At 41.5% G+C, this 25,709-nt stretch overlaps 1 protein-coding gene across 19 annotated transcripts in view; it reads right to left on the bottom strand.

Annotated features, from left to right (window-relative positions):
* LOC139420313 (thiamin pyrophosphokinase 1) overlaps positions 1 to 25,709 on the bottom strand; it is a 106,938-nt gene that overhangs the window by 59,751 nt on the left and 21,478 nt on the right. For 10 of the 19 annotated variants that reach the window (XR_011635493.1, XR_011635502.1, XR_011635494.1 and 7 more), the window contains exons 3-8: positions 24,563 to 24,637; positions 24,264 to 24,413; positions 23,484 to 23,553; positions 21,855 to 21,927; positions 10,535 to 10,630; positions 2,640 to 2,786 (exon numbers count right to left, since the gene is read on the bottom strand). Coding sequence is in view for 8 of the 19 variants with exons in the window: in XM_071170268.1 (XP_071026369.1) it covers positions 2,640 to 2,786; positions 10,535 to 10,630; positions 21,855 to 21,927; positions 23,484 to 23,553; positions 24,264 to 24,413; positions 24,563 to 24,637 (611 nt within the window). In the remaining 11 variants the exon portion in view is untranslated. The remainder of the gene's footprint in view (positions 1 to 2,639; positions 2,787 to 10,534; positions 10,631 to 21,854; positions 21,928 to 23,483; positions 23,554 to 24,263; positions 24,414 to 24,562; positions 24,638 to 25,709) is intronic. The other 9 variants (XR_011635497.1, XR_011635500.1, XR_011635495.1 and 6 more) reach the window with 8 other exon arrangements.

The following is a 25,709-nucleotide window of genomic DNA, read 5'->3' as shown; positions in this document are numbered from 1 at the left end:
CAGGCTCAGGACTTGTACCCTATTGAAAACCTGTGGTTTGAATTAAAGAAGGCAGTCCATGAGAGCAGATCGAAGGATATCAAGGGTCCGTAAAGATTATGTATGGAGGAAAGGTCTAAGATACCTCCCAATGTGTACTTCAATCCCATAAAGAATGACAGAAAAAGGCTAAGTTCTGCTATGCTCACAAGGGGAGGGGGCACAATGCACTGAAAACAGGGGTGCCAATCATTTTGACATGTATCTTTCTTTAAAAAAAAAAAGATTAATTGTTAAACAAAATATTGTTTTGAGCATACAATATAGCTCAGTATTTATATTATATTGTCTTTTTTGCATCTTTAACAGGGGTGCCAATCATTTTGGATGTGATGTTACAGGAAAGTTAGCAGAAGTTTGAAGCTGAACAACACTTTCTGAAACGATGACAGCTAAAATGGCGGATAAGTTTCCTCCTTGGCGGTGTAAAGACAGTAGCCAGAGGGAGAAAGATAGGGATAGATGGAATGTTCTCAACTCCTAAAGGAAGGGAACTCTGAGAGACAGAATAATCTGGCCTCAGGGTGTGTGTGTACGCGTGTGTTCTAAGCTGCTTTCTCAGTAGCTTTATGTTGCTTGGTTTATAAATACCAGTGATCACAGAACGCCTCTGAGATATAGAATCCTCACTAATACAACTTTCTCCCACCTGAGATTCAGCCCACACATACTTTACAGAGAGATGGAGGGACAACAAGAGATACAGAGAGGTGGAGAAAGAGAGACCGTAGCCTCACAGCAATGCACATAAGCAAGAACAAATTCTTATTTACAATGGCGGCCTAACCCGGCCAAACCATAACCCGGACGACGCTGGGCCAATTATTCACCGCCCTATGGGACTCCCAATCACGCCTGGTTGTGATACAGCCTGGAATCGAACCAGGGTCTGTAGTGACGCCTCTAGCACTGAGATGCAGTGCTTCACTCGGGAGCCCAGAAATCTCATGATGGGATTTAATTGAAAAGCCTTTATGAGAGCTGGAGTTTTCAAAACTCAATTTGGATTAAGTGCCTTGAAATGTTGCAGTTATTTTTGTCAAGGACATCTCTAGAGTATCTGTATTCTTCATTCCATTGTATTGTTCTATAAAACTTAGAATGTCAAAGTCATCTGTCTACGGGATCTGTCAGCATCTGTCCATGTTCATCCCTTCAGCAGCTGCAGTTCACCACAGTACAATCCTCCATCATGTAAATCACCTCCGCTCCTGACATGCCCTACTAAAAGGTCATTGTAAACAAGCATATACAGTATTTTCGAACCAAATACCTGCAATCTCATTTGTAGAACACACACGCACACACGCATGCAGATACACACACATCTCCCTCTCCTATTACCCTAAATCGTTTGTTGTTATGAGGGTGTCTAATTTGCTTTTCCAAAATGACATCATCTCCAAATCAATCCATTCCCTCCCTCTTCTCAGATGATTGAGTTTACTGTGAGGCTGAGCACAGTCATTTCCATCTTTTGCTCTAGCAATACTACAAACATACCCACTTTTTTCACTCTCTCTCCCCCTTCCCCCCCTTTTTCCCTCCCCTCTCCATCTTTCTCTACTCTTCCCCTTGTCTCTCTCTCCCCCTCTCCATATTTCTCTCCTCTTCCCCCTCTCTCTCGTTTGTCATTATTAAATACATGTTCTCATTTGCTGCTTCATATGTACATACCTCCAATTAATCTCCTCTGACAGACGCGCGCACACACACACACACACACACACACACACTTAATCAAGCTGGTTTGTCACTGCAGTCCGGATGTAATGAACTGACTGAACGTACATGGTTAAATTCAAAGATCAACACAACCTTGTCAAGGACCCTTATACCAACATTTGTAACTAAAGTGCTTTGTAGTCCCTTGGGGGGGGGGGGGGGGGGTAGTAGAATTAAGAGGGTAAGGGGAAATAAGATTTTGGATGGGAATCAATTGTTGGTCCCCAAAAAGTCGTCAAGTATAGTAAAACAAACAGTGGTGTAAAGTACTTAATTAAAAATACTTTAAAGTACTACTTAATCATTTTTGGGAGATATGTGTTTTTACTTCATTATTTATAATTTTTACTACTTTTACTTTTTCTTCACTACATTCCGAAAGAAAATGATGTACTTTCTACTCCATACATTTTCCCTGACACCCAAAAGTACTTGCTACATTTTGAATGCTTAGCAGGACAGGAAAATGGTCCAATTCACACACTTATCAAGATAACATCCCTGTTCAAACTGTCTCTGATCTGGTGTACTCACTAAATACACATGCATGGTTTGTAAAATGTGTCTGCGAGTTGGAGTGTGCCCCTGGCTATCTGTAAATAAAATAAAAAATACAATTTTGCCAACTGGTTTGCTTAATATAAGGAATTTGAAATGATTTATACTTTTCATACTTGCAATTACAATTACATTTGATACTTAAGTATATTTAAAAGCAAATACTTTTAGACCTTTAAACAAGTAATATTTTACTGGGTGACTTTCACTTTTACTTGAGTCATTTTCTATTAAGGTATCTTTACTTCTCCTCAAGTATGACAATTGGGTACTTTTTCCACCACTGAAAACAAACGTGTGTGCGTGCGTATAGTTACCGGTCGTAGCAGGTAGGCCAGACTGCATCCCTGTAGAACCACCAGAGGTAGTTCTGTCATATTGAGGGCGTGGTACAAAGTCTCTACTGAAGCCATGGTCTGGTCAAATCTTCCTGCTAGACCACCCAGAGTCACTATAGTATCCACCTGGGGGAGGAGGGGTGGGGTGGGGGGGATTAATTATCATAATCTCCCAATCATGGGTCCACCAGGTGGTACAACTTCAGACCACTTTAGAAAACTTTGGAACATATTACAAACTGTGAGTATGCTATTTATGTCTGGAAGGAGAAACTTGTAGCCTTTAGACAGAAAGGTTGAGTTCTTTTCAGCACTTGAAACATCCGGAGAGCCATCGTAATAACTATAATTTACCCAAACCTCTCTCTCTCCCTCTCTTTCCCTCTTTTCTTCTGACCTCATACCCATCTCTCCCCCTGTACCCCCGCTCTCCTTTACTCCCTCCTCCTCCTCTCTCTACTTTACCAGTCTCTCTCTTCAGTCTAGCTCTCTCCCTCTGTGTCTCGCCCACCATCTTTCACTCTCTCCCCAAGAGTGTTCTAAGGACACAATGTCGCAGAGAGTTTGGAGAATTCATGGTGTGCAACCATTTTACATTGAGGAAATAAAGGTAGTGTACTAGTTCGTTTGCTCTTGGTGGAATTGCACTCCGTATAGCACTGCATAAGCACAAACATGTCCATACTGTCTGACACGCCACGGCACTTGGACCCTAGTTAAGATATGATAATGACTTGGAGACAGTGATCGTCTTAACTCACATCTTCTAAACTGATTTAGAAATGTGCTTATTGAGGTTAAATCCACATCTGTCAAACACCCACATACACACAACAGAGGACAGCTTTAGAAAAACCCTTTCTCTTATTAGGCTGCACACACAAACACACCCACGCATGAATAAACACCGAACTGCTTTAGAAAATAATTTGTCTTATCATCTGAATGACAGCGTTCTGTAAACAAGCGTTGCCAAGCTACGGTCCTTGGAGACAGAGAGAGATTATAAAACAGAAAGAAAGTATTATGTTAAATCTTTACTTTGCAACTTCAGCACCTTTAACCACAGTCTAGAACAAGACAAATAAATAAACTTCTGCCAGGACAGACAGACAACATAAAGGGAAACAGGACAAACCAATGGAATAGCCTATATTACACAACTTATGTAACTACCTAAGAAGCCTGGTCCCAGATCTGTATGTGCTTTAGCCAACACCTTTGACTGTTAGGGCTGTGACCATACCAGCATCTGACTGTTGTCGTTAAGTTTGTGACAATACCATTATCTGACTGTTGTTGTTAACTCTGTAACAATACAAGTATATGACTGTTGTCGTGAGGGCTGAGACAATACAAGTATATGACTTTTGTCGTAAGGCCTGTGACAATATAAGTACAGGTGAAGTCGGAAGTTTACATACACCTTAGCCAAATACATTTAAACTCAGTTTTTCACAATTCCTGAAATGTAATCCTAGTAAAAATTCCCTCTCTTAGGGCAGTTAGGATCACCACTTTATTTTAAGAATGTGAAATGTCAGAATAATAGTACAGAGAATGATGATTTCAGCAATAAGTTGAGGGAATTTTGGCCCATTCCTCCTGACAGAGCTGGTGTAACAGAGTCAGGTTTGTAGGCCTCATTGCTCGCACATGCTTTTTCAGTTCTGCCCACACATTTTCTATCGGATTGAGGTCAGGGCTTTGTGATGGCCACTCCAATATCTTGACTTTTTTGTCCTTAAAGCCACTTTTGCCACAACTTTGTAAGTATGCTTGGGGTCATTGTCCATTTGGAAGACCCATTTGCGACCAAGCTTTAACTTCCTGACTGATGTCTTGAGATGTTCCTTCAATATATCCACATAATTTTCCTTCCTCAAGATGCCATCAATTTTGTGAAGTTCACCAGTCCCTCCTGCAGCAAAGCAGCCCCACAACATGATGCTGCCACCCCCGTGCTTCATGGTTGGGATGGTTTTCTTCGGCTTGCAAGCCTCCCCCCTTTTCCTCCAAACATAACGATGGTCATTATGGCCAAAAAGTTCTATCTTTGTTTCATCAGTCCAAAGGACATTTCTCCAAAAAGTATGATCTTTGTCCCCATGTGCAGTTGCAAACCGTAGTCTGACTTTTTATGGTGGTTTTGGAGCAGTAGCATTGCTCTTGCTCAGTGACCTTTCAGGTTATGTCGATTATAGGACTCTATAGGTATCTATATTCTGTGGATATAGATACTTTTGTACCTGTTTCCTCAAGTATCTTCACAAGGTCCTTTACTGTTGTTCTGGGATTGATTTTCACTTTTCGCACCAAAGTACGTTCATCTCTAGGAGACAGAATGCGTCTCCTTCCTGAGTGGTATGGCGGCTGCGTGGTCCTATGGTGTTTATACTTGCGTACTATTGTTTGTACAGATGAATGTGGTACCTTCAGGCGTTTGGAAATAGCTCCCAAGGATAAACCAGACTTGTGGAGGTCTACAATTTTTTTCTGAGGTCTTGGGTGATTTCTTTTGATTTTCGTATGATTTCAAGCAAAGGGGCACTAGGTTTGAAGGTAGGCCTTGAAATACACCCAAAGGTACACCTCCAATTGACTCAAATGATGTCAATTAGCCTATCAGAAGCTTTTAAAGCCATGACATAATCTGTCAAAGGCACAGTCAACTTAGTGTATGTAAACTTCTGACCCACTGGAATTGTGATACAGTGAATTATAAGTGAAATAATCTGTCTGTAAACAATTGTTGGGAAAATTACTTGTGTCATGTAGATGTCCTAACTAACTTGTCAAAACTAAAGTTTGTTGACAAGAAATTGTTGAAAAACAAGTTTAATGACTCCAACCTAAGTGTATGTAAACTTCCGACTTCAACTGTATATGACTGTTGTCGTCAGGGCCGTGACAATACAAGTATATGACTATTGTTGTCAGGGCCGTGACAATACAAGTATATGACTATTGTTGTCAGGGCCGTGACAATGCATGTATATGACTATTGTTGTCAGGGCCGTGACAATACAAGTATATGACTATTGTCGTCAGGGCTGTAGCAGTACAAGTATATGACTATTGTTGTCAGGGCTGTGACAATACAAGTATATGACTATTGTCGTCAGGGCTGTAACAGTACAAGTATATGACTATTGTTGTCAGGGCTGTGACAATACAAGTATATGACTATTGTTGTCAGGGCTGTAGCAGTACAAGTATATGACTATTGTTGTCAGGGCTGTGACAATACAAGTATATGACTATTGTCGTCAGGGCTGTAGCAGTACAAGTATATGACTATTGTCGCCAGGGCTGTAACAGTACAAGTATATGACTATTGTCGTCAGGGCTGTAACAGTACAAGTATATGACTATTGTCGTCAGGGCTGTGACAGTACAAGTATATGACTATTGTTGTCAGGGCTGTGACAATACAAGTATATGACTATTGTCGTCAGGGCTGTAGCAGTACAAGTATATGACTATTGTCGTCAGGGCTGTAACAATACAAGTATATGACTATTGTTGTCAGGGCTGTGACAATACAAGTATATGACTGTTGTTGTCAGGGCCGTGACAATACAAGTATATGACTATTGTTGTCAGGGCCGTAACAGTACAAGTATATGACTATTGTTGTCAGGGCTGTAACAGTACAAGTATATGACTATTGTCGTCAGGGCTGTGACAATACAAGTATATGACTATTGTTGTCAGGGCTGTGACAATACAAGTATATGACTATTGTCGTCAGGGCTGTAACAGTACAAGTATATGACTATTGTTGTCAGGGCTGTGACAATACAAGTATATGACTGTTGTTGTCAGGGCTGTAGCAGTACAAGTATATGACTATTGTCGCCAGGGCTGTAACAGTACAAGTATATGACTATTGTCGTCAGGGCTGTGACAATACAAGTATATGACTGTTGTTGTCAGGGCTGTGACAATACAAGTATATGACTATTGTCGTCAGGGCTGTAACAGTACAAGTATATGACTATTGTTGTCAGGGCTGTGACAATACAAGTATATGACTATTGTTGTCAGGGCTGTAGCAGTACAAGTATATGACTATTGTTGTCAGGGCTGTGACAATACAAGTATATGACTATTGTCGTCAGGGCTGTAGCAGTACAAGTATATGACTATTGTCGCCAGGGCTGTAACAGTACAAGTATATGACTATTGTCGTCAGGGCTGTAACAATACAAGTATATGACTATTGTTGTCAGGGCCGTGACAATACAAGTATATGACTATTGTTGTCAGGGCCGTAACAATACAAGTATATGACTATTGTTGTCAGGGCCGTGACAATACAAGTATATGACTATTGTTGTCAGGGCCGTGACAATACAAGTATATGACTATTGTTGTCAGGGCCGTGACAATACAAGTATATGACTATTGTTGTCAGGGCCGTGACAATACAAGTATATGACTATTGTTGTCAGGGCCGTGACAATACAAGTATATGACTATTGTTGTCAGGGCCGTGACAATACAAGTATATGACTATTGTCGTCAGGGCTGTAACAGTACAAGTATATGACTATTGTTGTCAGGGCTGTAACAGTACAAGTATATGACTATTGTCGTCAGGGCCGTAACAATACAAGTATATGACTATTGTCGTCAGGGCTGTAACAGTACAAGTATATGACTAATGTCGTCAGGGCTGTAACAATACAAGTATATGACTATTGTTGTCAGGGCTGTAACAGTACAAGTATATGACTATTGTCGTCAGGGCTGTAACAGTACAAGTATATGACTATTGTCGTCAGGGCCGTAACAATACAAGTATATGACTATTGTTGTCAGGGCTGTAACAATACAAGTATATGACTGTTGTTGTCAGGGCTGTAACAGTACAAGTATATGACTATTGTCGTCAGGGCTGTAACAGTACAAGTATATGACTGTTGTCGTCAGGGCTGTAACAGTACAAGTATATGACTGTTGTCGTCAGGGCTGTAACAGTACAAGTATATGACTATTGTCGTCAGGGCCGTAACAATACAAGTATATGACTGTTGTTGTCAGGGCCGTAACAATACAAGTATATGACTATTGTCGTCAGGGCTGTGACAATACAAGTACAAAGCATACCAAACTCTTTGGTCATTTAATAACCTGCTGTATGTAAATAGTGTGTTGTGGAATATAAATAAATGTGACCTTGGTTGAGCTCATAATGATGTTTGTTTCCAACATTAGTGCTGTTTTCCTACAGAAGTTAAATCCGATTAGTGTTTTTTATCCTTGCCACGATACTAACGAGTATTGCGATACTGGTATCGTCCCAGCCCTAATTGTTGTCATGGTTGAAGTCAGTGGAGGCTGCTGAGGGGAGGACAGATCATAATAATGGCTGGAACGGAGTGAATAGAATGGCATCAAACACGTAGAAACCATGTGACAACAATCCACCAACCATGAGCAATTACCATGAGCCCGTCCTCACCAATTAAGGTGTCACCCACCTCCTGTTATTGACGTACAGATCTGGGACCAGGCTACTGAAATACCGTTACACAGCACTTTGTACTTCAGCCCCCACAAATCTGCAGACAGCGCCTGTTCTCTTATTATTGAGAGACAACATTATCAAAATAATAATTCTGTTGCTGATTATACTCCAGCCTTGAAAATGTTATAATGTGATCATTTTGATGATAACTGTCAGGGAGATAAATCTAATGAGGATCCGTCAATTAGTCTAATTCCCAGAAATCTGGCTGGCTGGAAACACACCAGACGTGGACTGTTACAGTACATCGTAGTTACTCACTACAGTCGTGGCCAAACGTTTTGAGAATGACACAAATATTAATATTCACAAAGCCTGCTGCCTCAGTATGTATGATGGCAATTTGCATATACTCCAGAATGTTATGAAGAGTGATCAGATGAATTGCAATTAATTGCAAAGTCCCTCTTTGCCATGCAATTGAACTGAATCCCCCAAAAAACATTTCCACTGAATTTCAGCCCTGCCACAAAAGAACCAGCTGACATCATGTCAGTGATTCTCTTGTTAAAACAGGTGTGAGTGTTGACGAGGACAAGGCTGGAGATTTTTTTATATTTTTTATAATTATTTTTTTAAACCTTTATTTAACTAGACAAGGCAGTTAAGAACAAATTCTTATTTTCAATGACGGCCTAGGAACAGTGGGTTAACTGCCTGTTCAGGGGCAGAACGACAGATTTGTACCTTGTCAGCTCAGGGATTTGAACTTGCAACCTTTTGGTTACTAGTTCAACGCTCTAACCACTAGGCTACCCTGCCGCCCCATGCTTATTGAGTTCGAATTACAGACTGGAAGCTTCAAAAGGAGGGTGGTGCTTGGAATCATTGTTCTTCCTCTGTCAGCCATGGTAACTTGCAAGCAAACATGTGCCGACATCATTGCTTTGCGCAAAAAGGGCTTCACAGGCAAGGATATTGCTGCCAGTAAGATTGCACCTAAATCAACCATTTATCGGATCATCAATAACTTCAACGAGAGCGGATCAATTGTTGTGAAGAAGGCTTTTTCTCAAGTCATTTTCTCTGATGAATCCCCTTTCCGATTGTTTGGGGCAAGCAAGAGCTTGTCCGGAGAAGACAAGGTGAGCGCTACCATCAGTCCTGTGTCATGCCAACGGTAAAGCATCCTGAGACCATTCATGTGTGGGGTTGCTTCTCAGCCAAGGGAGGGGGCTCACTTACAATTTTGCCTAAGAACACAGCCATGAATAAAGAATGGTACCAACACATCCTCTGAGAGCAACTTCTCCCAACCATCCAGGAACAGTTTGGTGATGAACAATGCCTTTTCCAGCACGATGGAGCACCTTGCCATAAGACAAAAGTGATAACTAAGTGGCTCGGGGAACAAAACATCAATATTTTGGGTCCATGGCCAGGAAACTCCCCAGACCTTAATCCCATTGAGAACTTGTGGTCAATCCTCAAGAGGCGGGTGGACAAACAAAAACCCACAAATTCGGACAAACTCCAAGCATTGATTATGCAAGAATGGGCTGCCATCAGTCAGGATGTGGCCCAGAAGTTAATTGACAGCATACCAGGGCGGATTGCAGACGTCTTAAAAAAGAAGGGTCAACACTTCAAAAATGGACTCTTTGCATTAACTTCATGTAATTGTCAATAAAAGCCCCTGACACTTATGAAATGCTTGTAATTATACTTCAGTATTCCATAGTAACACCTGACAAAAATATCTAAAGACACTGAAGCAGCAAACTTTGTGAAAATTAAAATTTGTGTCATTCTCAAAACTTTTGGCCACGACTGTACGCTGTCTGTCTTTTTCATTGTAGTCATACTTTCAACACTGCTACAGGTTATGTGTATACTTTAGGGATATGGAGGTTAGACATTAGTCAAAAGAACAAACAGAAGGTTCAAATGGTTGTTTTAGCACAAAGCTCAGAGTCTAAATCTGTCTCACTGATTAACTAGACAGACTGTTTGAGGACACTGGCTCACTGACTGACAGTTAATCAGGTGTGTGTGTGTGGGTGTGTGTGTGTGTGTGTGTGTGTGTGTGTGTGTGTGTGTGTGTGTGTGTGTGTGTGTGTGTAATAAGAATGAAGGGTTCATGTGTGCAGTGAGGGTCTTAAGGTGAATAACACCCAGATAAACACACATCCTCTCTGACAGTTGAGAGACAAACACACACACACACCCTCTCTGACAGGTGAGCAAGAGGCAGAGGAAGAGTGGGAAGACAGAGGGGGACGACGGAGGGGAAGGACAAAGGGGGAGGAAGAGGGGCGAGGAAGAGGGGGAGGACGGAGGGGGAGGACGGAGGGGAAGGACAAAGGGGGAGGAAGAGGGGGAGGAAGAGGACAATTACCTGAAGCTGTTGTCTCTTGATCTCCTCCACCATGATGGCCAGACATTTAGTGAAGTCAGTCAGCTCCTGATCAGCGGTCTCTATCAACCGACACTTCTAGAGGGAGAGAGAGAGGAGGGGGCGGGGGAGAGAGAGGAGGGGGGCGGGGGAGAGAGAGAGGAGGGGTATGGGGGAGAGAGGAGGGGGCGGGGGAGAGAGAGGGGAGGGTGCGGGGGAGAGAAGGAGGAGGGCGGGGGAGAGAGAGGAGGGGGCGGGGGAGAGAGAGGAGGGGTGTGGGAGAGAGAGGAGGTGTGTGGGGGAGAGAGGAGGGGATGGGGGAGAGAGGAGGGGATGGGGGAGAGAGGAGGGGATGGGGGAGGTGAGACAGACAGATACAGAGAGAGACAAAAAGAGCAGAAATCCCTCTTCTTTATTCTGTAAATAAGTCTCTGAGCTCTCTCAAACTCAGCGTACCCCCACACACAACGTTCCAGTGAATGCCCCTAAACGGTAGTTAGTTCCAGGTGAGTTCCTGCTCGCAGCAGGAATCACACAGCCTTTGTTCTATTCATGTCAGCTCACACACTCTTTCACTGCCCCGCTCCGTTTTATGCCTCCTCCATCCCCTGATGAATACTTTTATCCCTCTCTCCCTCCTTCCCCTCTGTCTCTCTTTCATTTATGTAGAGTTATGCACATCTCCTGAAACACCTTAAAGTCCCAAGATGTCTTGCACTATTCTCTCTAACATTACCATAGTTTGTGATTCTCTGAGCAACATTATAATAAATCCAACCCTATTCTCTATAACATTACCATAGTTTGTGATTCTCTGACCAACATTATAAGAAATCTAACCCTATTCTCTAACATTACCATAGCTTGACATTCTCTGAGTAACATTTGAATAAATCCAACCCTATTCTCTAACATTACCATAGCTTGTGATTATTTCTTAGTAATATTAGAATAAATCCAACCCTATTCTCTATAACAGTGGTTCGCAAACTTTTATAGTCCCGTACCCCTTCAAACATCCAACCTCCAGCTGTACCCCCTCTAGCACCAGGGTCAGCGCACTCTCAAATGTTGTTTTTTGTCATCATTGTAAACCTGACACACACACACACACACACACACACACACACACACACACACACACACACACACACACAATACGATACATTTATAAAACTAAATAATTACTGTGAGTTTTTGTCACAACACGGCTCGTGGGAAGTGACAAAGAGCCCTTATAGGACCAGGGCACCAATAATAATATAATAATAATCAATAATTTTGCTAGTGAGGGCCGAGAATCCAGTCTCACATAGGTACGTGTTTGCAAAGGGCATCAGTGTCTTAACAGCGCGATTTGCCAATTCAGGATACTCTGAGCACAGCCCAATCCAGAAATCTGGCAGTGCCTTCTGATTAAATTCAATTTTCACACAACCGCTTGATGCAATTTCGATGAGGCTCTCTTGTTCAGATATCGGTAAGTGGACTAGAGGCAGGGCATGAAAGGGATAACGAATCCAGTTGTTTGTGTCATCCGTTTTGGGAAAGTACCTGCGTAAATACACACCCAACTCACTCGGGTACTTATCACTATATCACATTTGACATTGTCCGTAAGCTTGAGTTAATTTGCACACAAAAAAAATCATACAATGATGGAAAGACCAGTGTGTTGTCCTTGTTAATGCAGACAGAGAAGAGCTCCAACTTCTTAATCATAGCCTCAATTGTGTCCAGCACATTGAATATAGTTGCGGAGAGTCCCTGTAATCCCAGATTCAGATCATTCAGGAGAGAAAAAAAACATCACCCAGATAGGCCAGTAGTGTGAGAAACTCGTCATCATGCAAGCAGTCAGACAAGTGAAAATGGATGCGTCATTTTGGACAGATAAGATAAATTAAGGGTGAGATTGATTTTCTTAAAAACAACCTCCAATTGGGGAAAGTTTACTTTTAGAAAGTCCTGTTCTAGGAACAGGTCACGCATGTTATAGATACCAGGATGATGAAAGTGATTCCAGAATAAGATCCTGAGGTACTATAGAGAAACTAGGACATTGTCCTGAAGTAATACCATGGGTTACAATCATAACAAGGCAGTGGTTAGAGCATTGGGCCAGTAACCAAAAAAGGTTGCTAGATCGAATCCCCGAGCTGACAAGGTCATTCTGCCCCTGAACAAGGCAGTTAACCCACTGTTCCTAGGCCATCATTGTAAATAAGAATTTGTTCTTAACTGACTTGACTAGTTAAATAAAGGTTAAATAAAACATGTAAAAATGACAATTATGCATGAGCTATGTTAAGAGTTACCAGGACAGAGTCCTGATGAAAGTGTTCCAGGATAAAGTCCTGAAGAAATAAGAAAATATTCCTGAAGGTAAGCAAAACAAATACGAAAAATATACAAAAAAATGTAAATAGTAATTATTAATCAGTGTACTGGTAAAACAGTTGGTTATGATTGGGAAACCAGATATAAATTAAAACCCTACACGGAAATGTGCATAGGAGGAACTACCATGTGGGTACAACATTTAAATGACATAGAGCAATTATAAAATATTTAGATGGAGAAGAAATGACTCTTTTCAAATTACAAGAAAGGAAGACGTTTCTAACCAAATACGGTTTGTTTTGTGTGTCTGTTTTTGTTTCCTGAGTGTGTGTATTGATGAGAGATTTATATTAAGGATGGATGATTGACCCTATCAGCCCGACTGGCTGCACAGTGTGATCGAATAAAGGAACACATCCTCCAGTAATAAAATTGGCAGAAGTTCCAGTATTGTTTCTAATACAAGGTATCAAAACCGTTACCAATTAAAATGCACAAATACCATAACTACACTCTGGGGAATTGGGTATCACTACCTTAGAAAATTGTTAAATTGGCATATACAGTGCCCTCCACTAATATTGGCACCCTTGGTAAATATGAGCAAAATGAGCTGTGGAAAAAAATGGGATCTGAGACCATTCCTCCATACAGAATCTCTCCAGATTCTTCAGATTCTGAGTTCCATGCTTGTGGACTCTCCTCTTCAGCTCATCCCACAGGTTTTCTATGGGGTTTAGGTCAGGGGACTGGAATGGCCATGGCAAAACCTTGATTCTGTGGTCAGTGAACTATTTGAGTGGTGATTTGGATCATTGTCTTGCTGGAAGATCCAACCACAGCCCAGTGTAAGCTTCCTAGCAGAGGCAGTCAGGTTTTGATTTCATATCTGCTGGTACTTGATGGAATCCATGATAGTTGTCCGGGCCTTTGGAAGAAAAACAGCCCCAGAACATCAAAGATCCGCCACCATTCCTCACAAACTGGCTTAATTTTGCAGCAGCTAATGGAGATCCATAATGCATACAAATACAGAGGGGATGAGGTACTTTTCTACATGGATATCTTTCTGTCTACGCCAAACCCACATCTGGTGTTTGTTTCCAAAAAAGCTCTATTTTGGTCTCATCTGACCATAGAACCCGGTCCCATTGAAAGTTTGGCAAACTGTAGGCGCTTGAGTTTGTTGTTGATGACAGCAAAGGTTTTTTTTATGGCAACCCTCCCAAATAACTAGTGGTTATGTTAACTAGGTGGCATCTGATCGTAGTTTTGTAGATTTTCTGACCCCATGACCCAACTAACGTCTGCAATTCTCCAGCTGTGATTCTTGGAGATTTTTTGGCCACTCGAACCATCCTCCTCACTGTGCATGGGGTCAATAGTCTTCTTCCAGGCTGATTGTTAACATCTCCAGTTGCTTTAAACTTCTTAATTATTGCCCTGATAGTGGACATTTTCAAACTTTGAGCTATTTTCTTATAGCCATTTCCTGATTTGTGCAGTTAAAACAACCTTTTGTCACACATCATTACTATATTCTCGGATCTTTCCCATAGTGATGGATGACTATGGGAACTTGGCCTGTGTGTCACCTCATATTTATACCCCAGTGAAACAGGATGTCATGGCTTACCACTTAAGTGTTCCTAATCACTCAGGTGAAAAAATATGAATGGGAATATACTTTAGTTAGATTTTACTCATAAGAATTTCTAGGGGTGCCAATAATTGTGAGAAAAATATTTATTTCACATACAATTTTTTTTTCAACCATTTTACTTCAATTAAAGGTTTGATTTTTGAATGAAAGACCAAGAGGATAAACAGCACATTTATATTTTTTTAACAGCCCGTTTTGCTCATATTTACCAAGGATGCCAATATTAGTGTAGGGCACTGTATTAGAGAGGGCAGTGTGTGCTCTAAAAAGTCAGAATTTCCAAAACACAAAGTAGTAAAATGTCTAACTAGTAATTTGCTATGCTAGCAAGAGGCTGCAAAGCAAAAGCATTAACTTCCGGTAGACATGCTCAACTAAAAGGTTATCATTTGGTTACAGTATACTGAAATGAACTAATAGTATAGTATATAGTATATACTCATTAAGCATGTAGTATATAGTATATTAGTATGGGTATTTGAACACAGCTTGGGTATGTGAGTACATTTTACAGATGCACAATCGAGAGCATCCTGTCGGGCTGGTACGGCAACTGCTCTGCCCACAACCGCAAGGATCTCCAGAGGGTAGTGTAGTCTGCACAACGCATCACCGGGGGCAAGCTACCTGCCCTCGAGGACACCTACAGCACCCGATGTCACAGGAAGGATAAAAAGATTATCAAGGACAACAAACACCCGAGCCACTGCCTGTTCACCCTGCTATCATCCAGAAGGCGAGGTCAGTACAGGTGCATCAGCGCTGGGACCGAGAGACTGAAAAACTTTCATATCAAGGCCATCAGACTGTTAAACAGTCATCACTAACATAGAGTGGCTGCTGCCAACATTCAGACTCAAATCTCTTGCCAATTTAATAAATGGATTTAATAAAGGTATCACTTTAAATAACGGCACTTTAAAAATGTCTACATATCCCACATTACTTATCTCATATGTATACACTGTATTCTATACCATCTACTGCATCTTGCCTATGCCACACGGCCATGGCTCATCTATATATTTATATGTACAGTTGAAGTCAGATATTTACATACAGCTTAGCCAAATACATTTAACTAATTTCCTGACAATAATCCAAGTAAAAATTCCCTATCTTAGGGCAGTTAGGATCACCACTTTATTTTAAGAATGTGAAATGTCAGAATAATTGTACAGAGAATTATTTATTTATTTCATCACATTCCCAGTGGGTCAGAAGTTTACATACACTCAATTAGTATTTGGTAGCATTGCCTTTAAAGTGTTGAACTTGGGTCAAACGTTTCGGGTAGCCTTCCACAAGCTTCCCAAAAAATTGTTGTCCTCCTGACAGAGCTGGTGTAAGTGAGTCAGGTTTGTAGGCCTCCTTGCTCGCACAGGCTTTTTCAGTTCTGCCCACAAATGTTCTATGTGATTGAGGTCAGGGCGTTGTGATGGCCACTCCAATAGCTTGACTTTGTTGTCCTTAAGCCATTTTGCCACAACTTTGGAAGTATGCTTGGGGTCATTGTCCATTTGGAAGACCCATTTGCGACCAAGTTTTAACTTCCTGACTAATGTCTTGAGATGTTGCTTCAATATATCTACATAATTTTCATCCTCATGATGCCATCGATTTTGTGAAGTGCACCAGTCCCTCCTGCAGCAAAGCACCCCCACAAGATGATGCTGCCACCCCCGTGCTTCACAGTTGTTCTTCGCTTGGAAGCCTCCCCCATTTTCCTCCAAACATAACGATGGTCATTATGGCCAAACAGTTCTATTTTTGTTTCATCAGACCAGAGGATATTTTTCCAAAACGTATGATCTTTGTCCCCATGTGCAATTGCAAACCAACTTTTTATGGCAGTTTTGGAGCAGTGGCTTCTCCCTTGCTGAGCAGCCTTTCAGATTATGTCAATATAGGACTCGTTTTACTGTGGATATATATACTTTTGTATCTGTTTCCTCCAGCATCTTCACAAGGTCCTTTGCAGTTGTTCTGGGATTGATTTGCACTTTTCGCACCAAAGTGCATTCCTCTCTAGGAGACAGAACGCGTTCCCTTCCTGGGCGGTATGATGGCTGTTGGTCCCATGGTGTTTATACTTGCGGCGTTCAGGCGTTTGGAAAATGCTCCCAAGGATGAACCAGACTTGTGGAGGTCTACAATTTTTGGCTGATTTCTTTTGATTTTCCCATGATGTCAAGCAAAGAGGCACTGAGTTTGAAGGTAGGCCTTGAAATACATCCACAGGTACACCTCCAATTGACTCAAATGATGTCAATTAGCCAATCAGAAGCTTCTAAAATCAAGACATCATTTTCTGGAATTGTCCGAGCTGTTTAAAGGCACAGTCAACTTAGTGTATGTCAACTTCTGACCCACTGGAATTGTGATACAGTGAATTATAAGTGAAATAATCTGTCTGTAAACAACTGTTGGAAAAATTACTTCTGTCATGCACAAAGTAGATGTCCTAACCGACTTGCCAAAACTATAGTTTGTTAACTAGACCTTAGTGCTGCTTTTGATACCATCGATCACCACATTCTTTTGGAGAGATTCGAGACCCAAATTGGTCTACACGGACAAGTTCTGGCCTGGTTTAGATCTTATCTGTCTGAAAGATATCAGTTTGTCTCTGTGAATGGTTTGTCCTCTGACAAATCAACTGTAAATGTCGGTGTTCCTTAAGGTTCCGTTTTAGGACCACTATTGTTTTCACTATATATTTTACCTCTTGGGGATGTCATTCAAAAACATAACACTTTCACTGCTATGCGGATGACACACAGCTGTACATTTCAAAGAAACATGGTGAAGCCCCAAAATTGCCCTCGCTAGAAGCCTGTGTTTCAGACATAAGGAAGTGGATGGCTGCAAACTTTCTACTTTTAAACTCGGACAAAACAGAGATGCTTGTTCTAGGTCCCAGGAAACAAAGAGATCTTCTGTTGAATCTGACAATTCATCTTAATGGTTGTACAGTCGTCTCAAATAAAACTGGGAAGGACCTCGGCATTACTCTGGACCCTGATCTCTCTTTTGACGAACATATCAAGACTGTTTCAAGGACAGCTTTTTTCCATCTACGTAACATTGCAAAAATCAGAAACCTTCTGTCCAAAAATGATGCAGAAAAATGTATCCATGCTTTTGTTACTTCTAGGTTAGACTACTGCAATGCTCTACTTTCCGGCTACCCGGATAAAGCACTAAATAAACTTCCGTTAGTGCTAAATACGGCAGCTAGAATCCTGATAATAACCCAAAAAATGCCAGTGCTATCCTCCCTACACTGGCTTCCTGTCAAGGCAAGGGCTGATTTCAAGGTTTTACTGCTAACCTACAAAGCATTACATGGGCTTGCTCCTACCTATCTCTCTGATTTGGTCCTGCCGTACCTACACGTACGCTACGGTCACAAGATGCAGGCCTCCTAATTGTCCCTAGAAGGCAGGGCTTTCTCCTATAGAGCTCCATTTTTATGGAACTGTCTGCCTACCCATGTGAGAGACGCAAACTCGGTCTCAACCTTTAAGTCTTTACTGAAGACTCATCTCTTCAGTGGGTCATATGATTGAGTGTCGTCTGACCCAGGAGTGTGAAGGTGAACGGAAAGGCTCTGGAGCAACGAACCACCCTTGCTGTCTCTGCCTGGCCGGTTCCCCTTTTTGCACTGGGATTCTCTGCCCCCAACCCTATTACAGGGGCTGAGTCACTGGCTTTCTGGTGCTCTTTCATGCCGTCCCTAGGAGTGGTGCGTCACTTGAGTGTTGAGTGGGCTGAGTCACTGATGTGATCTTCCTATCTGAGTTGGCGCCCCCCCCGCTGGGTGCCGTGGAGGAGATCTTTGTGGGCTATACTCGGCCTTGTCTCAGGATGGTAAGTTGGTGGTTGAAGATATCCCTCTAGTGGTGTGGGGGCTGTGCTTTGGCAAAGTGGGTGGGGTTATATCCTTCCTGTTTGGCCCTGTCTGGAGGTATCATCGGATGGGGCCACAGTGTCTCCTGACCCCTCCTGTCTCAGCCTCCAGTATTTATGCTGCAGTAGTTTATGTGTCGGGGGGCTAGGGTCAGTTTGTTATATCTGGAGTACTTCTCCTGTCTTATCCGGTGTCCTGTGTGAATTTAAGTATGCTCTCTCTAATTCTCTCTTTCTCTCTCTCTCGGAGGACCTGAGCCCTAGGACCATGCCTCAGGACTACCTGGCATGATGACTCCTTGATGTCCCCAGTCCACCTGGCCGTGCTGCTGCTCCAGTTTCAACTGTTCTGCCTGCGGCTATGGAATCCTGACCTGTTCACAGGACGTGCTACCTGTCCCAGACCTGCTGTATTCAACTCTCTAGAGACAGCAGGAGTGGTAGAGATACTCTTAATGATCGGCTATGAAAAGCCAACTGACATTTACTCCTGAGGTGCTGACTTGCTGCACCCTCGACAACTACTGTGATTATTATTATTTGACCATACCTGTCATTTATGAACATTTGAACATCTTGGCCATGTTCTGTTATAATCTCCACCCGGCACAGCCAGAAGAGGACTGGCCACCCCTCATAGCCTGGTTCCTCTCTAGGTTTCTTCCTAGGTTTTGGCCTTTCTAGGGAGTTTTTCCTAGCCACCGTGCTTCTACACCTGCATTGCTTGCTGTTTGGGGTTTGAGATATCAGCTGATGTACGAAGGGCTATATAAATACATTTGATTTGATTAACAAGAAATTTGTGGAGTGGTTGAAAAACAAGTTTTAATGACTCAAACCTAAGTGTATGTAAACTTCCGACTTCAAATGTACATATTCTTATTCATTCCTTTACATTTATGTATATAAGGTAGTCATTGTGAATTTGTTAGATTACTTGTTAGATATTACTGCACTGTCGGAACTAGAAGCACAAGCATTTCACTACACTCACATTAACATCTGCTAACCATGTGTATGTGACCAATAAAATGTGATTAGATTTGATATTGATTGAATGTGTACGTCTGCTTGGACGGCAGGTTTGACAACTGTTATCAGCATGGATATTGCAGGGGTAGCAGAAAAATACCCGAAGCGTGTGTGGGGCGATTGGTCATTCGAAAAGTGAGTGTAGGGGCAATATTTGTTAAATTCATGACATGAAAGTATGGGGAATTCACTTACCCTAACCAATGAAACTATAAACTCTTATGGGATTTTCTCTGTCCGGTTAATACATTTAAATAAAATAGCACATATGGCTTGAAAATTAGTTTTTTTCCCTCAGTAAGAGTTCGGAAGAATTAACACTGAATGTAGACATAACTTGTAATGACGTAAGAAACCAAATGAGGGTTTCCATCAAATAAAAAATCATTGCGGAGTAAATGTGACATAATGAGGGAAAATATTATCTACTTTTATTGACCTTGCCAGATCTGTTTCCAAATCAATGAATGTCGATTCTACTCTATGACTGCTAAATAAATACTTGGATGAACTTTAAGGTTATTTTCTGGTAATTGTGTCATTATTATGTACCAGATGTTAAGACATTCTGTAAATGGTGCTCCCAAAGTAGAGTTAACGGTCTACCGTCATGGTGACCCTGTGGCAATATGGATAGTCTCAACGAAGCTATTGCCTTGTGTGTGGTGATAAAGTATGTACTGATGTTTGAATTCATGTTTCTTTCCCCTTTCTGAGAATGAATTGCACTCTATGAAGTGTTGAAACTCAATGACAACAGAGGTAATTTACAATTGTAATGTACTAAGTGTAAGAAAGTATTTTATTTTCCCTCATGTTAATGCTTGTTTAATGGAAATGCATGTAAGTCATTTTCTATTAGGTTGAGACTTAGTCTCAAAAGGGAGGAAATGTCATGGAAAAGTACACAATTAGTCATGCTATCCCGTGTTTTACTGCTTAAAGAATAGCCTCTTGTTAGATGCTAGTGTTTTTTCTAACCTGATACAAACTTGTATTGGTGTGACCTAGTCATAAGACTGGGCTTACAGCTAAGAAACGTTTGGGTGCAACCGCAGCATGTAAAATCCTGTGGGTTTACTATCTACAGAAAGTCACATGTATGGAACCTTGCAGAAAGGAGTATGATATAGTGTTTGCTGATGTGAATGCAGTTAGACGGTTGAGTCCTCGGGCTATCAACCTTGTGCTATCTTAAGTTTACACAGACAACGAATTACCTTTTACACACTATCTGCTGACTGCCACATATACAGAAAGGGGTTGTATGTATTTTCTCTCTACAAGCATTGAACCGGCACTGTTTGTTGAGCTTTTCAACTATACACTTTTGAGTGGGAGGTTGATACACCATTTTTGCAAATCTTATGATAAAGTGTTGTTTGAAAGAATCTGCACTCTCTCTTCCTTTTGATTCGATATTCCACGACAACCATTAGTGGAATTCCTGCGAGAGAGTAACAGTTAATGTGATTGGATGTTAATTATTTGACTAGGCTACTGTATTTGACATTGTGTTGTTATTTCGCTGAACCCTAGATGGTTAAATGTTATTTTTGGCAATGAACTGAGGCTACTCAAGCGAGAAAAAAAAACTCTCCCAAATGTATAGCCCAGTTGGAAAATATAAATGGACTGTTTGAAAATGTGTTAAATTTTTTTTTTTTATGAATCACATTTTTATTTGGCGTACCCCCGACGGCATTGCGCCTATTCCTGGGGTATTATCTGAGTAATATTATAATAAATCCAACCCTATTCTATAACATTACCATAGCTTCAGATTCTCTGAGTAATATTATAATAAATCCAACCCTATTCTATAACATTACCATAGCTTGTGATTCTCTGAGTAATATTAGAATAAATCCAACCCTATTCTCTAACATTACCATAGCTTCAGATTCTCTGAGTAATATTATAATAAATCCAACCCTATTCTATAACATTACCATAACATAATCCAGGTAGATACTGGAAGGTCATGTGTTTTTTTATTGGTTTTCTTTTCTCTACATAGTGATTGGCCAGTTGTCCAAGTCAGTCTCTGATTAGAAGGAACAGAGTACTGTGGGTGTAAAGAACCAGAGCGATGTACCTCTAATATCACTACCATAATATAATGCATACAGTGAATAATGGGTGATCAGTGTTAAACTGGGCTCATTCTCCTAGATGACAGAGAACGCTGCTATTTACATGACTCATCATGGCTGAGTCATCATGGCTGGGTGCCTACTCCTCGTCTCTCAAACACTCAGGGTGTCATCTCCATTTCAAACAGTAAACACTTATGTACCCTGGGCTCTGAACACAATCGCACACTGTGTGTGTGTGTGTGTGTGTGTGTGTGTGTGTGTGTGTGTGTGTCACCTTCTCTGTGTAGAAAGCTTTGACCTCTGCAGTAATAGAATCAAAGTCCCCACTGATGTAGTCTGGAAGAAAACTAGATGAGAGAACAAGAAAAATAAAGAGAGAAGAGGATTTTGGAAAGGGTCAGTTTGGGAAATATGGGGGTCCGTATATATATATACAGAAAAGTAGTTGGACAACCCTGCAAATTTGTGATTTCGGCTATTTCAACCACACCCGTTGCTGACAGGTGTATAAAATCGAGCACAAAGCCATGCAATCTCCATAGCTGCCACCTTTCCAACAAGTCAGTTCGTCAAATTTCTGCCGTGCTAGAGCTGCCCCGGTCAACTATAAGTGATGTTATTGTGAAGTAGAAAAGTCTAGGAGCAACAACGGCTCAGCCGCAAAGTGGTAAGCCACAATTGCTCACAGAACAGGACCTCCAAGTGCTGAAGTGAGTAGCGCGTAAAAATCACCTGTCTTCAGTTGCAACACTCTCTACTGAGTTCCAAACTGCCTCTGGAAGCAACGTCAGCACAATAATTGTTAATCGGGAGCTTCATGAAATGGGTTTCCATGGCCGAGCAGCCAAGTGTGGCTGGAGTGGTGTATAGCTCGCCGCCATTGGACTCTGGAGCAGAGAAAACGTGTTCTCTGGCATGATGAATCACGCTTCACCATCTGGAAGTCCGACAGACACATCTGGGTTTGGCAGATTCCAGGAGAGGGCTAGCTGCCCCAATGTATAGTGCCACTGTAAAATTTGGTGGAGGACGAATAATGGTCTGGGGCTGGGAAATCTTAACGCTACAGCATACAATGACATTCTAGACGATTCTGTGCTTCCAACTTCGTGGCAACAGTTTTGGGAATGACCTTTCCTGTTTCAGCATGACAATGCCCCTGTGCACAAAGCTAGGTCCATACAGAAATGGTTTGTCGAGATCGGTGTGGAAGAACTTGACTGGCCTGCACAGAGCCCTGACCTCAACCCCATCGAACACCTTTGGGATGAATTGGAATGCCGACTGTGAGCAAGACCTAATCGGCCAACATCAGTGCCTGCCCTCACTAATGCTCGTGGCTGAATAGAAGCGAGTCCCCGTAGCAATGTTCCAACAACAAGTGGAAAGCCTTCCCAGAAGAGTGTAGGCTGTTATAGCAGCAAAGGGAGGACCAACTCCATATTAATGCCAATGATTTGGAAGGAGATGTTCGACGAGCAGGTGTCCACATACTTTTGGTCATGTTGTGTATATAAATATTTATATATATATATATACAGTACCAGTCAAAAGTGTGGACACCTACTCATTCCAGGGTTTTTCTTTATTTTTACTATTTTCTACATTGTAGAATAATAGTGAAGACATTAAAACTATGACATAACACATATGGAATCATGTAGTAACCAAAAAAAGTGTTGTATTTTATATTTGAGATTCTTCAAAATAGCCACCCTTTGCCTTGATGACAGGTTTGCACACTCTTGGCATTCTCTTGTGTTCTGATTATGATGCGGTCCCTGATGAATTTTCTATCACAAAAGGGGTGCCCAGACCCAAAACGTTTGAGAACCCCAGAGTTAATGTATCTGTCCTTTAGGAAGGAGAGAAATATTCAAAAACACAGAGTGGCTACTTGTACCTGTCTTGTTGTCCAGCGGTGATGTCATACAGGTGGTTGGCCGCACCATCTGCACACGCCCGCAGGAGAGCTACAGAGAGAGAGAGAGAGACCTTGCTTAGCTGAAAGAGGTGGACGAATCTTGCTAAGATGTATATGTCTGTTTTGTGTGCAAACAACTTTTTGCTTTTATTTCCTATTGCTCCCAAACATAATGCATGTGTAACAATAGTAATAAAGAAAACTCCTTTCTAATTTTACCCAAAAACAAAATATGCGGTCCCCAGATCCAACTTTTAATGTTATTCGTATTTTGGGGAATTTGAAGCATTCCGTTTGCAAATTTCACAATTTATTAATGCTATTCAAATTGAACCTGTGGCTTTATTAAGGAGTCTGTTTTTGTGTCATGGGGAAAGACTGCATAGGAGCAATAGAAGCATTCTCTAAGCACCTTGTTTAAAATAACCAATGCATTCAGCAGAGAGACATATTCTGTTTTAAACACACACGTGTGTCACAAGAGTGTGTGTGTGTACTGGCAAACACACCGTGATAAGTAATGTAGCGCCCTTCTCTATAGGAACTTTCCCACTCTCAAGCACAGATTCAAAACATACCCCCAACAAAAAGGTGTGAGACAGCCATATCAGTACAGACCTAACAATGCTGTCTTAACTTTACACTGAAGGATACATTTTAGAATTTGATAATTAGTAGAGATGAGCACTGATATGGAAAGATACCAAGAAAGATCAAGATACCAATAAAAACGGTGTAAATGTTCACTTCAGTATTCACCCCCACAGCTCTGCTGAGTCCAGACAACTGCTAATTGGCCAAACGGCCAGGTGTGAATATTCTGGAAGCCAACCAATCTCAAATCATCCACCTCTGATGGGCCATCAGCAGGGCAATTAAGTATGCTGACTTGATAGCCTGCACGAAGGTCTGAGAAAGAGTTTTGTGCAACGGTCATGTATGCTTTATTTCACAATAGTGTAAGCTAAGAGGAAAGAAAAAACAATATTATTGGTATCATATGAATGATCAATGTTGGTGCCCAACACTAATGAATATTAAAGCTACAAGATGAATACCTTTACTCCAGAGTGTGTGAAGACTGTCTTTTTCCAAAGGCTGGTTGAGAATGATCAGACATATTTTCTGTGTGCCTGTAGGGAGGCAGGGAGATCATTACTTGCATTTGTTACACAATACCAGATCTATTCTGAACCAGACATGCAGGTCTACTTCAGAAAGGTACTGTAAGGCCATAAACTGCTCTTCCTTCCACAACAGCTCTGAGAGAAATCTAATTCTACTTTAACACTCAGTGCTCTTGTTGTTTTAATAGTTTTAACAACAATGAGGATGAGCCAGACAGGAATCACGCTTTGGTTCGGAGATTAAACAGAAATTAGTTTGAACATTACCTACAGTTGGGTGTGGGATGATAGTCAGAACTATTTGCCTTTTGGGCTCCATTTTACAACAAGAGAATTCAATCATTTAAATGTTTTAGAGATATCAAATGCTTGCATCAGACAGCTCATTTCGGTTGAATGCAAATGAGTTGTGCAACTGACTAGGTATCCCCTTTGCCCTTCTCCTTCCATAATGACTCACAGTACATCAAGAGGTATCACTATATTCAGTAGACTCCGTTGCACTGCACTCCAGCAGGTGGCAATAGTGCACAATTTTGACTACGATGTGCATGGCTATATAACTAGTATAACTAGCATTCTCTACAAAAATGCCTACATTCGAGGGCCTCACAAGTAGGGCAGCGGTATGAGGCACTGATTCGCAGTGTTAGAGGCATTACTACAGACCCGGGTTCGGGTACGTAGCGGACTAAAGAATGTAGAGAAGCAGTGAAGTGTAGGAACAGGGCTTTCAGAATGATGAAAAGGTCCCATAATTACCAGCACCTGATTCAGAATAAACAAGCACAAGCAGTAGTAAGGAGGATCATTAGGACAGCTAAATAAGGAGGTGATGGTAGCGGTTTTCTTCAATGTAGAGATGGCCTATGATATGATGTGGAAGGCAGGCCTACTTATCAAGCTGAATATCATGGGGGTTGGAGGAAGGGCTTATAACTGGATAAAGGATTACATTTTTGGGCGATCATTACAAGTGAGGGTGGAAAGCTTTATGTCAGAAAGCTATGAGGTAGATAATGGTACCCCCCAGGGAAGTGTCATTAGTCCTTTGTTATTCTTCATTATCACTGACAAT

The sequence above is a fragment of the Oncorhynchus clarkii genome, chromosome 11 (assembly GCF_045791955.1).
Source record: "Oncorhynchus clarkii lewisi isolate Uvic-CL-2024 chromosome 11, UVic_Ocla_1.0, whole genome shotgun sequence".
In the NCBI taxonomy this organism is placed as follows: domain Eukaryota; kingdom Metazoa; phylum Chordata; class Actinopteri; order Salmoniformes; family Salmonidae; genus Oncorhynchus; species Oncorhynchus clarkii.
This window is presented reverse-complemented; position numbering and strand designations above follow the sequence as displayed.